This window comes from Helianthus annuus, chromosome 6 (genome assembly GCF_002127325.2).
Source record: "Helianthus annuus cultivar XRQ/B chromosome 6, HanXRQr2.0-SUNRISE, whole genome shotgun sequence".
NCBI lineage: Eukaryota > Viridiplantae > Streptophyta > Magnoliopsida > Asterales > Asteraceae > Helianthus > Helianthus annuus.
The window spans coordinates 143,931,649-143,947,366 of NC_035438.2; the positions used below are offsets into that span (position 1 = coordinate 143,931,649).

Sequence of the window (15,718 nt, forward strand, 5' to 3'; positions counted from 1 at the left end):
AGGTTTGACCTTATCAAGAGAAAAAAGACATAGGATTGGCTTGTTTATTCATTTGTTGACTAATATTTTATACTTAGCATGCAAGATACTTAAAGAGCATGTAGGGGGATACTGCACGGTCCTCCCAACCGCCGCTATCCGACCAAGCTAGCTCTGCGGTGACTTCCCCATGCCGAGTTCTTACCATGGGCGACATATGCCACTCCCAAGACTCGAACCCGGTACCTCTGGGAAGAGGTGGGTGTCGGTGGCCAACTGGGCTACCCCAGTTGGTTAAGAGCATGTAACTAAAAGGTGAGAGCGATAAATTGTTTTGAAAATCGGATCGAACCAGATGGTTGAACTGAGAACCGGACATGAAACCGATCTGGTTAAGCTTCTTTAACCATTCCTCATTTGAACCAATCGGACTAGTGATCAACCAGACTAGGTGATCAAACCGGATTTTCACTTCTATTTTTTAAAATCTCATTTACTTATACATGTACTACTCGAAGCTCTAGGATCGAACCAGATGGTTGAACTGAGAACCGGACATGAAATCGAAGTTTGCAAATTCAAACGGAAACATAAAGTATTTCCATTTAATGTGTTGTAATAGATATATGTGTATCGTTTTAATTTTTGTATTATTATATATTATGTCACCCGGTTCTTAAATAACAGTCAGTGAACCAGTAAGTCTTAAATAACAGTTAGTGAACCAGTAAGTCTTAAATAACAGTCAGTAAACCAGTAAGTCAATCTTTTTGTTTTCCGGTCCGGTTATTAAAACACTGTTGAACGTTCCGTTGAAGAGTTCTTGATCTCTATATACTTGAAATATCTAGGTTGAGAAAATAGAACGGCTCTTTAGTTCATCTGGTATAGATTAACCGTCCAGAACATGCATCAAAGCTGTATGCATAAAAACATATAGTGCTTGTTTTTTCTTTCCATTTTAAAAAAGAAAAAATTACCAAACGTGATTTTGTTTTTTTAAATATACACAAACCCCGAGCAGAAGAATCGCGGTCGATGGACTGATCATCTATGATAAGGCCCGGATAAAACCAAGCTCGTCGAATAACTAAAGAAACAGAAGGTATAGAGAAAAGAATCACGGTTGATTGGAAAGCACAGAGAAAAGAATCACAGTTTACACATAGCCTAACATAGTGATAGTGGATCGACTAGGAATTTTGGGTCCAATCAAACAAGTCGACGTGAAACTTAAGGGTGACCATACATGTCCATACATGTCATCGGGTACAAAAGTAAGATCAATTTAAGGACAAGAAATGTGTATCTAAACTGAGAGGGGTAATCAAACACCTAGAGACATGCCCTATGGTGATTTAATTCATCTCATTCAATGGCGGACCCATGATTTTTTTTTCAATGGGGTCCATTTTTTTCGATGTTCAAAATTTTCATAACAAAACGTTAAAATTTTCGGGTCGGTCCTTGTTCGGGTCGGGTCATAGCGAGGTTTGAACTAGATTAAAAAAAAACCAATAAAAACGAGCTATACAAAATATTCAACAAAAAAGTAAAAAATACACGATTGCTTTTTTTTTTTTTTTTTTTTTTTTTTTGCTAACCTCTAAATATTCTAAATTCTGCTCTATTAGTAAATTTACATGTTTCTTTTTCTCAACATTATTTCTTTTTAACTCATAAACATGTCATGTGTTATCCACAATAATTATCACATGTTGGAGACAACATATTAGACCCTCAACATCCATAAAGATGAGGAAAAATCTTTGCTTTTATAAAATCATACAACAATCTTGTTAAAAACTTGAAGCTCACGCTTCCAATCTCATCAAACGATGCACAAAAATGGGGTTTTTTATAAACAAAAACAAGAAACTAACAGTCCAACAAACCTACCACCTTAAGATAGACGATTAATGCAATCCATTAGAGCATTGGTTTGTTCTGGTTTACCAACAGAAACACGAACATAACCCTTCAGTTCTTTGTTGCTGTAGTGGCGTATCATCACCCCCATTTTTGCCAGGTCTTCCTGTCAATATACAAATAGATAAGATGTCAATAAAGACATATCAAGGTTCATGAGTCATTGAATATTAGATATAAAAAGTCATAAATTGATCATTTTCGTCGTATAACATACACATTATTTATCATGTACTCATTGTCTATTCATTCGGTACAAACAAAAACAAACAACATTTATATCATATTCTAGGTTAAAACGGTCATTTTTTATCAATCAGCACAAAAAACTAACAGCACCTACTGCATAAGTGCATATACAGTCTTTCGTAATCCATACAACCATCCATAATATCCACACAACACTTGATGTAAGAAAACAAACAGGCCTTCAACTGTATAGCGAATTTAATATGCAAAATTAAATTTATTAATCCCAAAAAAAAAGTCACCTGAATATTTTTTTCCTAATATATATTAAAATATAACCAGCAACCTAATTTCTTTTAATATAATATTTTATCAGAAAATTGAGGATGCGTATTTAAATTTTCTGTTCAAGTAAGCTTTTGATAAAACATTGCTGATACACATAATATTGTTATAGTTGAGAATTGAGATCAATGTATTGTCTTTCACATAAATTGTTTTATCATTAACATTAATATTTCTTCTTCTAGTATAAATATTGGAAGTATATATATCATTAACATTATTATATATACTATAATTCTATAGGGGCAATTTCATATATACCCTTTGCAAACTTGTGAAATATCATATATACCCACCTAAAATTTTAAATATCATATATGCCCTTACAAAGTAGTTAAAATATCAAATTTACCCATTTTATTGAAAACAATTCAATAAATGACAATTTACCCTTATTTTTCTAAAACCTTAAAATTTCATATTTACATATTTGTAGTTATGTACATTTATATATGCACAAGGTACAAGTTTTCATTTAGAAAAAAGGTATGAATTAAAGGAAATAAAATACAAAACTAAACCACTCTGCTCGATAAGTTTCTTCCCGTCGCCAAACAAAAGTGGTAAACTTGAAAGAGCTTATTGGATCAAAGTAGTTATGGAGAAAACCTTAGGAAGAGGATTAATGGAGATGTGAGTTTAGGTCGACAAAGAAGACAGTGGGATTGTCTTTATTTTTATTTGATTTGTTTTAACATTTTTTGATAAGGGTAAAATAGTCATAAACCAAAACTTCATTTAGATTGGGTATATATGATATTTTAAGTTTTTGTCGGGTACATATGATATTTGACAAGTTTGTAAGGGTATATTTGAAATTAATCCAATTCTATAAATATGCTGTTTTGTCATATCAACCAACTTTGGCCCCTCAACTTTAATAATGACATGTTTAGCCCCCTTAACTTTAATATTAAACAACTTTAGCCCCTCAACTTTAATAATGACATGTTTAGCCCCTCAACTTTAATAATGGCGTGTTTAGCCCCTTAACTAAAACATCAAACAACTTTAACTCTCGCGATTTGCTTATTTTTATCTATGTTTCGAACCCACTGCGGGGCGCGGGGGGTAACCCACTAGTTAAGTTAATATAAATTACCAGAAACAGAAGTAAAGAAAGAAGCTGTACCTTTAGCTTTTTAGCATCCCGTCCATTAGTAACCTCACAAAGAATAAAATTAGAATAGCTTGGATATGGATTTAGAAATGGCACTTGTTTCAAAAGCTTAAACAGCCTTTCTCTTTCTTGTACCAGAGCAACTTTAACTTTCTGTAATTTAAAAAAAAACAAAAAACGTTAAAATGTGCATATGAGCGATATCATGATTAGGATATGAAGTATGAACAATCTTTATAATAATTTTACCTCCAAATATACAGGATTCTTCAATGCTGCACATGCAGAAACTTCAGCAGCAACAGACACGTTATAGGGTTGTTTCGCCCTCCACAAGTATTCGATAATGCTCAAAGGAAACGCTCCGTATCCCACTCTTAGTCCAGCTAGGCCTGTTTGAAAGTTGACAGAAGTTTGTCTTAATGAAATGTACATATATGGTTGTTCATGTATGGTCGATGTAATTTAATAACTAAGCAGTTAATGCAGTAAAAAATCGGATATCGGTCAAGGACCGATATTTGAGGTATAGGTTACCGCAATGGGATATCGGTAACTTTTAAAATCATGCATAATTTATATCATATTATCAAATGCGCTAGGAGCACTCTAGGCGCATAGGCCTCTCCTTTCGCCTAGGCGAGAAGCGCAAAAAAAAAAAAGCACGGTCCTGAGAAAAAAAAAAGCACAAGCAAATAAAAGCATAAAAAATAATATTATGTATTGAAAAAAAAAACACTTTCTTCAAATTCCAAAAGTAATTGAATACCATAATTCTTGTAATAAAACCAAAATCATCATGAATCCTCATAGAGTCAAAAAATATACTGCAGAATCCTCATAAGTTCAAAAAATAATTGTAGTATTGTATGTTTTGCTGGCCAAAAAAGAAACGTTTGTTTACAGCATAGGTTGTATATAACAATATGTTTTTATAGAAGATATGATATCTCTTAACTTTTTTAAAATTCAAATTTGATTGAGATATAATTTCCAAAAAATAGATAACTATCTGTAACTATAATCTGGTGTGTGTGTGTGTGTGTATAACATAGGATTTCAAAAAAAAATCATTTTTTACCTAGGAGGGAGAAGCGCTGGTAGGACGACTCGCCCAAAAATATCGCCTAGGTGGGAAGAGCGAGCGCTTTTGATAACTATGATTTATATATATAGCAATTTAACACTAAGAATTCAGTATACTCTCCTACCATTAACAAATTAAGTAATTAACCTTTTGCAATTTGCAAATCACTAACAATTGTAGCAAGTAGGAACAGATTAAGACTTAAAACACTAACAATTAACAACTAAGACTTAAAACACTAATAGCAGCAATAAGAAGAAAGACGAATGGTAGAACTAAGAAGAAAGGTACTTATATCGGGAAAATAAGTGATATATCGGTCAAATATCAGTCAAATATCGGTCACGGTCGATATCGCCAATAATATTGGCGCCGATATTCTGACTGATATTTGACCCCGATATTTTACATGGGGACCGATAACCGATATGTAGGTCTTATATCACAGATATTAACTGTATAGCTCAAAAGTCTGGTCTTCATGTGTGCCTAACTCAAAAGAGTTGACAATATTTAAGAAAATTATGAGTCAAGTAACTAAATTTACAAACACAAATCTATATGGTTACAAATTATCATCACACATACCTATAGGAATAGAGTTGAAGAAGAATCTGAAATATACCTGCCCTTTTACTAAATGTCCTAAGAACAATAAGATTCTCATGCTTCTTAACCCATCCCATCTTAGAATCAAGTCCTGAAAATTCAATGTAGGCTTCATCCAGTACAACAAGTATTGGTAGATCAAGTATCTTCAATAAAACTTCATCACTGATCACACTGTCAAGGAATACATTATAACACAAAATATTACAATACCAAAATTAAGATTTGCATGATAAAAATAATCAAAATACTAAATTATGTTTAAATATTACATCATGAAAAATTAAAAATACAATACAGAGTAAATTGCATTTTACGTCCTTTAAGTTTGAGCCAAATTGCAGGCGCTGTCCTATAACTAACAAAATTACATTGGATGTCATTTATGTTATTGTTTCTAATCAGGCAGTGTCCTTTTCCTCTTACCCAGTTGAGTTTTTCTGTTAAATCATAACACGTGTCACTCACATGAGGGCATAATGGTCATTTTCACTTGATATCTATTTTCCTCTTAAAGTACATCCCACATATAATAAAATTTATTAAGTTTAAGTGAAAATGACAATGATGCCCTCATGTGAGTGACACGTGTTAAGAGTTAACAAAATAAATTAACTGGATTAGGGCAAAAGGCCACGGCTTGATGAGAGATAGTAACATAAAGGACATCCAGTGTAAAAATGTTAGTTAAAGGACAAAACCTGAAATTTGGCTCAAACCTAAAGGACGTAAAATGCAATATACTCTACTATATAAAGTATATTTAAATAACTAACAAGACTTCAGGCTTAAATCTAATCCATAAGGCTAATTAATTAAGGGATCACCCGTTGAGTAAAAAAGAACAACAAATAAAGATAACGGATATATAAAACTACAGCGATTATCGATTACCTCCCGTCTGGATTGTTAGGAGAAGTTAGAAAAATGATCTTTGGTTTCTCATGCTCAATGACTTCAGTGATCCTTTGTACATCCAAGCTAAAGTCCATCTTTCGTGGTACTGCTCAATCATATTGTAGTAATTAATTGTGTTAAATATGATTAAAAAACTATATTACTACAGTCATTTAAAAATTCTAAACAAAGCAATTTAAGAGACTATATGCACACTTTGGACCACTTTCAACCAGTTCCTTTTTTATTTTTTATTTTTTTTTTTTTTTTTATTTGCCCTGTTTGAGATAACACATAACACTAATGAATTCATATATAAGAAAACTAAGTTACCATCCCGTGTATTACACGGGTTGATAAATGTAATGTTATATAATTAGTATAAAAAAGTTAGGTTTTAAAAAAACATACGCATTGCACGGATGAATAAACCCGTGTTATACTAATAGAATAAAATATAATGTAACTTGTTAACGTATATAGTAGTCAAGATATGTATTTACAAAAATAAACATTGACGTGACAATTATAAATTTTGTTAAGTTACTTTTTAAAACACTATTCTTTCAACTGGGTATTAAGTTTGATTTTTTAATACAACCTATTTTTTTATTATTTAACATATTGTAATTGTACCATTCTTACCATCCAACCACATTCAATATTTGAAAAATATTAGAAATCACTCATAAAAACAATTATCATCATTATTCTTTGTTTTTTTAATATTTTAACCAACATAATTTTGAGCTTGGTGAAGCTTTTTAGTAAAAAAAAATATTAGTTTATTTAAAAAATGAATAATTAATTTCATTATTTCCATTTGGTTAATGATATAATAAATATCTTTAATTATAATTAAGTAGGAGAGAGGGGCGGGAAAACCAAAAAGAAAAAGTAGATGGCTCCAATGGATGACACGTGTCCCCCATGGATAGATATAGATATAGATGGGTCAAAATTGCCACCTCTAAATTCACGATATCAGAGTTGCATAACATTCTTTAAGTAAGAAACGTGGATGAGATACATGGTGAGCAAAAGTAAGTCCTTACCCTTAATAACACGTGCACAATTAACAGCTGCATCAAACTCATACATTGTAAAGGTTGGGGGACAATCAACAATACTGTCACCTGGATCTAGCACACACCTGTGACACAAAAAAGTCACAACTTCAAAGAAAACAAAATGTTGAGAGGCTTAGGAATCTACAGATTTTTGCATACGAAATTATCAGAGCAATCTCATAAAAAATCTGCAAGCCTGAAATAATTGGAAATTGAGGATAATAAAGTGATTGACGAACCGCATAATGAGATCAATTAACTCATCAGCCCCACACCCTACAAGAATATACTCCGATTCAAGACCAGAATCCTCTGCGAGGGCCCCACGCAATGTACGACTTTCAGGGTCAGGATAAATATAAGGAAATTTCAATTGTCCCAATGCCTCGAAAACCTACAAATGTTGAATCGTGATAGATATGAGAAAATTCACAACACATCGCACCTAATTAAGCATTGCATTGACAAACATTTTCTGAAACATAGATAAACATATCATTTTTTCTATTAATAAAAAAAATTATATATAAATGTTGAGAACACATATATAACAAAGCTCACCTCTGGAGGTGGACCATATGGGTTCTCATTTGCATCTAACTTTACAATCTCCTCAGGCTTTCTACCCAGACGAGTTGACAGAACCTGTATTGAAACTTATATTCAGCTTGTGAAAACTCATAAATTAAAATCTTTTAAGACTTCAACCATTACCGGTTACCAAAGAAAGAAGAGTAATTGTTTCTTACTTATTTCCGAGTTCAGATAAATCATAAATATTAAAATAAACTCCACCAAAATAGACATGTAAGTATTATGCCAATCAATTAAAGGGACTGATGTCATACACAACCTGAATTTGTTAAAAGCCATTGCCTCTTGCGCCTAGGCCCATTTTTCAGGCGAGGCAGTTGCGCTTTAATTCTTCCAGGTGATGGTTCAGGTGCACATTCCAGCGTGATTCCTAGATTCCGGAGAGTTTCCGGCCAAATTCTCTAAATTCCGACAAGATTTTAGCCAGATTTCTACTTTCATCCAAGGAAAACTACTTTTCTACACTATAATTTTAGAACTTTTGGTATGAAATAGATTATATAAGGTGTTATATAAAAGATTTTGTTTATTTTGTTTGAAGAATAGTTTTACTTTTTCTAATACATAATATATTTTAATTTTCTTTCATTATGCGCTTTATTTTTCTCAGGCGCTTTGCGCCTAGGCCCCAGGCGAGGTCTATGCGCCTTGAGTGCACCCAGCACCTTTAATAACTATGCTGTTACTAAAGACTAATGTGTTCAATAATTTGTAACAGTGACAATAAGCAAATAGCTATATTCAAATTTAAATTTTGCACAAAAATGAAACATCCAGAACTACAAGTATGTATGATTGAACTGAGTATGGTATATGTATAAACATAAGCGGGACATCCTTCATAAGAATAACAGAATCCAACACTCCAACTCCACATGATTCAAATGTTACAAAAATTCCCAAAATACCCTTCCTCCAATGATAACACAAGAAAGAGTATCCTACTACTAAATACCAATGTCTTCAATTATTTGTTATAATGACAAGCTTCAACTTCAAATAAAAGCACAAAACTGGAACATCCAGATATGAAAATTAGGCATCTGAAAGAATAAGAACTATAAGTGTGTCCGATTAAATAAAGTATAATATATGTAAAGTCGGGATCCTGTACAAATGATATTAGCCTTCAAAACGTACAAATAACTAAAATAATTATTATTACACTACTCTTTAGAACCAGAGTAATTACACTACAAAAAATGAAAGTGGTAGCATAATTAATTACTCTAGTTATCTGTATGCTTAGCATGTTAAATCTATTTGTATTTGATCCTAACACAATACATGCACAACATAAGCTGATTTTACATCAAAAAATTCACATTATCTTCTCAACAAGCAGAATAAAATAAACAAATGACTACCTCAAACGGCAATATAGGCTGATACGGAGACAATTCTCTAAGATGAGGTCTAATAAACGAATCACCGGTCAACTTCAACGGCTGTGTGACACCTGCAGCACTAGAAATGGAAGAACTAGACGCCATACAACTGAACTTACTCTGAAATTTAGAAATTGAAGAGCTGATCTTGTTCAACGATGGTGAAAAGCTAAATTCATCGTTAAATTTGATCATATGAAGAGATGAACCGGTAATTGCGTCCATTTGTTTGCTGCATTTTGAGTAGAATGATTCAAAAACAGTAGGTTGATGATAGTATAAGTTAATCGAAGAGAACTAACCTGATTTTGAGCAAGAAGAGATTATTCTGAGGCTGTAGAACCCTAACCCCTAACCTGCAACGAGTGATATACAAAACAAACTGCAAATTGGATGGATTTTCGAAGGCCCCCTTCACTTTGGTTTTTCTCCACATTACCCCTTGAATTATCACAGACAACGAATTTTGTTATCGTTGTCATAATAGAGGGACTAAATTGTAAATGTATGGTAGTTCAAAGGTATCTTTGTAAAAAGAGGAAAAGAAAGGATACATATATAATAATGCCCCCATCATGGGGTATTATCTGACACGTATCATCCCAGTCAGCATGGGGCATTATTCCAAAAGTGACGTAGTGGGGCATTATTCCAATAACGCCCCTTCCAATTAGAAAAAAAAAACAAAAAAAAAAAAACAAAATGGTCATGTGCATCAGTGCATGTGAGCATATTTCGGGTCCTATGCATGTTTAAAAAAAGGAAAATGGTCATTACTTGTATCCCAACCATTGGCTAGTCAACATTAGGCAAATGCATGTTCAGCGTTTTAATTAAAACGCCAACTTCCATTTTATTTGAAAATAACGCCGGCTAACACCAGGTGTAGTGGGGGGAGGGGCGTTTTGGGGCGTTTTTTTCAATTTTTTTTTTAAATCACGCCCCACTACGGGTGGTCTAAGGGGTTGTTTGTTTAGCTTTTAGTTAAAAGTCACTATTCTATAAATTTATCTCCCATTTTTAATTATGTTATAAAGAAACGATAATGAATGAGATGTGGAGGTTTTAAAAAGATGTGAATGCTTTAAACAAACTGAGTGAGTGAGTTCTAAAATCGATCTTAACTAATTGTGTCCAATACATATGAACTTAATTTTGTCGAATTTATTCGATATTTGTTGTTTAATTTAAAATTCGATATTTGTTGTTTAATTTAAAATCACTTGATTTATGCTTGTCTAGTCCTCATCCTTCATGATCTTGATTAACATCACTTTTGGCTTATGTAATTACTAGATGTGTCATAGGTAAGCAAGAGCTTTTTAGTCAATTTTTAACACTCCATTGGAATGTTGCAAATTCCGTCATTGTGTGGAATAGCTTTTTAGTCAATTTTTAACACTCCATTAGAATGTTACAAATTCCGTCATCGTGTGGAACAAATTTTAAAATCCTACGAGTGAGGGAAAGAATTCCAATTATAATTCATCTGATGTGAATCGGACACGATTTTTGTTGGGATTAATAACGAATCCATCATATTCATCAAGTACATGGCCATATCTCAATGAAAGTAAAACTTAATAAAAACTCCATAATTCAATAAGAAAAACAAAATCAAAGTAGAAAGCAAGCAACATTTAGTCGTTTACTAAACAAAGATATGACAACCAACCGGTGGAGGTAGGTAGGGGGTGGAACAGACCCGAAGGTCAAAGACACAAGACCAACCTTACGAGCGTAGGAACCCAACTAAGGAAACACCGACTCAAACTGTTCTGTTACATACCAAACAAGAGAACTCAACCCAAAAGACTAGTCTGGTAGGTGAGAGAGCCCATTTGGTATATAAACTCGGCCATACAACTGATGTGGGACAAGTCCCATACCTTGCAAACAAACAAAGTCAACATTATTAGTAATGCATCATCTAGTCTAAGGGAGCTGGGACCAAAAACATATGGACTGCAGACAGGCAGACACTTGACCCATATCAACAACCAAGTAGCAGCAATACTTTTACCTCAATCAACAAATTTTTTGTTACTATATAACTCTGTTTCAAAATTCAAAAGCATCTATAAACATACCTCTAAATAAACCCAAATTCTAAATATGATCTAATAATACAATAAACCATCATTCATCACCATAAACCATACTATTAACCGAATCGAGAGTCGCTAGCCACACTTCCAAACCACTTTCATAATCATTTCTCCACATAATTTCCAGATTCTTAACCGCTTTCTTTGAAACACCACGTTTCATAAGAACAACTCCAAGTGATTTAAATGTTAAATCAGTCGGTTCAACGCCCGATTTAATCATCTCGTTAAAGATTGTTACCGCCTCATTAAATCTACCATCTAACGCATACAATCCAAGAACATGATTATAACTCAATAAATCCGTCAGTAACCCTAATTCTCTCATCTGTTTTGCTATCTTAAACGCTTCATCAAAACTCCCGATTTTCTTGTACATACACAACATCATGGCGTAAGAAAACTCGTTCACATTCCTGTTTCTTCTCAACTTTTCAAAAATTTCCTCCGCTGGTTTCAGCATTGATCGTTCCGTGTATAAATCGATCATACAATTCGAAGAATAAACGTCTGGACCCGCATCTAATCGTTGAAGCATATAGTATACTTCCTCTGCGTCTTTCAAACACCCAACTTTCTTGTAAAGTTTGATTAAAGAATTACATATAACGCCGTTCATAGCCAAACCCGTTTCTTTCATTTCGTTCACGTAACGTAAAGCTCCTTCAACGTTTCCGACATCAGCGTACGCGTTGATCAACACACCATACGCAACCACATCGGGTTTCAAACCGAATCGAACCATTTCTTCAAACAACCTCACCGCCATTTCGAGTTGACCCAATTTCACAAAACTCGAGATGACCGCACAATACGGTACGCAGTCACTCACCAATCCGGATTCTTGCATTTTCGTTAAATAGAACGCGGCTTTCTGCGGGATATCAGCGCTTGCTAACATTTGAACGAGTGAATTATAGCTGCATTCATCTGGATACACACCATGTTCATCCATACTATCAACTAACCGACACGCCTCATCGTACATTTTGCTAATCCCGTAAGCTTTGATCATGACATTGAACTCGAGAACGGTTGGATTTCTTCGTTCCCGACAACTTTCGAAAACTTTCTCCGCTTCCAAAACATGTCCACGTTCACCAAACGCATCGACATTCGCAGCGTAACACTCGGGACTCATCTTCCCTCGTCTATGAAACCGATAAAACCATAACCACGACTTTTCAAGCATACCAGACTCAATGTACATTCTGGTAATCGAAGATTGTGTGAATTCATCTATCTCGTAACCTCTTTCGTTCATCTCTTTTACAAATTCTTCTGCTTCACTAACCATACGTCTTGTTGAAAAAGCGTATAAAAGTGTACGGTAACTCACAACATCGGGCTCAAGAGACGCTTCTTGCATCTTTTTAAAGTACCCTTTTGCCACAATGATATTGTCATGCTTAACATGAAGCGAAATAAGTATGTTATACGTTCTTGTATCGGGTACGCATCGTAGTTGTTCCATTTTCTGCATCAACGATGCAACTTCCTCTAACCGGCCATGATTACCAAACATGTGAATCATTGTGTTAAATGTCACTGTGTTCGGGACTATACCTACTCTAAGCATCTGATCAAACGTATCAGATGCATCTTTTAGTCTTCCAGCTTTCCCGTAAGTATCAATCAAGGTATTATACGTATGCGGGCTTAAACCAAGATTATCAACACCCGAAGCTGCGAACTTTGTTGGTTTACTAATATTACGCACTGACCAGTTTTTGAAAAAAGTTTCAGCCTTTTCAAACTGTCTGGCGGTTTTGTACATTTGAACGACAATCCCCATAGTCACCTCATCGGGTTCGATATCTCTCTTCTTCATTACATCCAACCAATGCATTGCTTTCTCTCTTATTCCACCTTTACTATAAACATCAATCAAAGTTCCAAACGTAGAGTTTACACATTCGATTCCATTCTTCTCCATTTCGTCTATCAACGTCTCAAGTTCAACCCATCGTCGAGCTCTTCCGAGAACCCTAATCATCACATTGTAATGAATTACATTCACCTCGTAACACCCTTTTCTCTTAAACCACTCGAAAATCTCCAAAGCCCGTTGCCAAACCTCTTGCTCCTTCAAGATTATCGTCATTTCCTTCTTACTTATCCTCACTTCCCACGCTTTAAACACTTCGTCCAAATCGCTAACTCTTTCCAAAGCTTCCAATATGGCGGGTATACACCCGCCATACCTCGCCCATTTCATCAAACACCTGGTGTGCACTTTCTTCACAACCGCATTCCCACTCACACATTTCGTCGAACACTTGGTGTGCACGTCTCCCTTTCCGCCCCTACAGTTTCCAGCTGCACCCTTTTCTTTCAAACTTTTAACTGGCCCATCTGGGTTCGGTTTCGGCTTATAAAACACAACGTTTTCGTAGAATTCGGGCGGTTTTTGAGGCGGGATTTGGTGTTTCTTGATGAGTTTTTGTTCCAATTCTGTTTGGGTACGGTTGCGTGGGAGATGAACTGAAACTCCACCATTAATGTCGTGGGTTTTTGAGGGTTTGACTGAGTGGATAATTGGGATGCAATTTGTATCTAAATGCTGAAGCTTGACGAACATTGCTTGGTAATTATTGTGGCGAACACGTTTTGATGAATTCGTATCTGCATCAGGGATGAATTCAATGCTAATGAGAAATATATGAATGAATGAATTGAGTTTGTAGATTATGAAACTCCAGAATTCATGAAAAATGAGGAGAATTTTTATGGGTTTATCCATATGGCTGTTCGGTTCGAGTAGGGCTGGCAAATCGTGTCTTAGCAGGTTTAACAGGTATCTGATAACGCGAACAACAAAATTTTTAATCATGAATACGACTCGTTTAACTACTTTATATCCAATGTCTATAAGACAGATGTATATTTTATGCACCTAGAAGGAGAAATAATGGATCTTAACTTTCAAATTTGAATTATTTTCAAAAACATAAAAAATCACATGGTGTACTTTTCTGTTATCGTGTCTTAGCAGGTTACCTATTGCCAAATTTCAAATTTGAATTTTTATGGGTTTATCCATATGGCTGTTCGGTTCGAGTCCCTATTTTTTTTTTAACGGTGTACGGTTAGGATGTTGTTAACCGGGTTAGTAGTTAGTATAAAATCCCCTTGTCTGGATTTGAACCCACGACCTTTAAGAAAAGCAAAACCTTATTTTTTGCTTTTTTTTACAATAAGATTGTGCTTTTGAAAATTAGAACATTGCCTTTCGATTACAATAAGGTTGTGCTTTTGAAAATTAGAACGTTGCCTTTCAAAGATCTATACACGAAGTGGTAGACGGGTCACCTATTAAAAAGAGGTTGGTTCAATCGATTGTGGTGTTTGACTTCCCGAGTTATTAAGAGGTTGGAGATTGAAAGGATGATAGAAGAAGTTAAAACAGTGAGATTCTTTAGACGAATAATCACTCAAAGCTCGAGTTTTTAGAGTGGGTCACCTATTAAAAGAGGTTGGTTCAATCGATTGTGGCGTTTGACTTCCCGAGTTATTAAGAGGTTGGAAATTGAAAGGATGATGGAAGAAGTTAAAACAGTGGGTTTCTTTAGATGAAAAATTACTCAAAGCTCGAGTTTTTAGAGTGATTTCATTGGTGTCGTTTTATGATATAATTGTGAAGTGTAATTGTATGGTGTACGCTCTGGTAGTTTGATAATATTTTTTTCTGCCTTTCATAAAAAAATAAACACATTATTTGGAATTAATACTCTTCAAATAGCTAATAGCTAGTGTTTCTAAACACGCTCGAAATTATATCAACTTCTCTAGATTTGATCACCTATGTTATTAGACTAGATCTCTGTCGAGGGATTCATTAGAAAGGCAGAAACAACATATTATTCTTAATAATTAAGCTAAAAGTCTGTTGTATTTACTCATTTGATCATTCTCCCTTTTTTCTCTTAGCTACCACGAGTAAACTTTAGGTTCTTTTTCTCTTGCTAACGTATCTTGCTCTGATCTTAAGGGCTTTCTTCAAGCTTTTTAGAAACAAAGCTCAAATTGAGCCAAGCTTTCATAAATTAAATGAGCTTAAACTTAAGCCTAGTAGAGCTCAGGCTCGACTTAACTCGTTTATACCACTAATGTTAACCATACTATATGCAGCAGCAATTAAGCTTATCACCAGGGGCGGATTTAGCATGGTTCCATGGGTTCCCAGGAACCCATTCGATTCGAAGAAAATGGAAAAAATAGTGTAAACCTTGTATGATTTGTGAAAAAATAATGAAAATTAGTGAAAAACTACCAAAAGGAACCCAATGGAATCTGACCCTGGATCCGCCACTGCTTATCAATATGGCTTTCGCATAAGACTAAATACTCTTATCTGGTTAGCAATTTCTAGGGCGATAGTGCACAACATGATTAGTTTGTCT

General features: G+C 34.4%; 2 protein-coding genes across 3 annotated transcripts; both read right to left on the reverse strand.

Moving 5' to 3' along the window:
• Positions 1 to 1,711: 1,711 nt before the first annotated feature.
• LOC110865981 (histidinol-phosphate aminotransferase, chloroplastic) lies at positions 1,712 to 9,652 on the reverse strand. 2 transcript variants are annotated; one of them, XM_022115326.2, is made up of 10 exons: positions 9,510 to 9,652; positions 9,187 to 9,376; positions 7,787 to 7,870; positions 7,465 to 7,619; positions 7,211 to 7,308; positions 6,153 to 6,261; positions 5,275 to 5,432; positions 3,812 to 3,954; positions 3,575 to 3,715; positions 1,712 to 2,014 (listed from the first exon to the last, which is right to left on the reverse strand). In XM_022115326.2, the coding sequence occupies exons 1-10, from the start codon at positions 9,641 to 9,643 to the stop codon at positions 1,883 to 1,885; spliced, it is 1,344 nt and encodes a 447-aa protein (XP_021971018.1). In that variant the 5' UTR covers positions 9,644 to 9,652; the 3' UTR covers positions 1,712 to 1,882. The 2 variants fall into 2 exon arrangements, with proteins under 2 accessions (XP_021971018.1, XP_021971017.1); XM_022115325.2 differs by having other exon boundaries at positions 9,187 to 9,439.
• A 1,572-nt stretch (positions 9,653 to 11,224) lies between these two features.
• Positions 11,225 to 14,218, reverse strand: LOC110865978 (pentatricopeptide repeat-containing protein At3g23020). Its single transcript, XM_022115321.2, has one exon. It carries the CDS (start codon positions 14,146 to 14,148, stop codon positions 11,347 to 11,349), a length of 2,802 nt encoding a protein of 933 aa, XP_021971013.1. The 5' UTR covers positions 14,149 to 14,218; the 3' UTR covers positions 11,225 to 11,346.
• Positions 14,219 to 15,718: the final 1,500 nt, after the last annotated feature.

Excerpts from the sequence above, each read along its gene's own strand:
- LOC110865978 (XM_022115321.2), bottom strand. The coding sequence starts at position 14,148 with ATGATTAAAAATTTTGTTGTTCGCGTTATCAGATACCTGTTAAACCTG.
- LOC110865981 (XM_022115325.2), bottom strand. The coding sequence starts at position 9,643 with ATGTGGAGAAAAACCAAAGTGAAGGGGGCCTTCGAAAATCCATCCAAT. Across the intron at positions 7,620-7,786 it reads CATATGGTCCACCTCCAGAG|GTTTTCGAGGCATTGGGACA; the intron begins GTGAGCTTTGTT and ends CAACATTTGTAG. Across the intron at positions 5,433-6,152 it reads CCTAACAATCCAGACGGGAG|TGTGATCAGTGATGAAGTTT; the intron begins GTAATCGATAAT and ends ATTCCTTGACAG.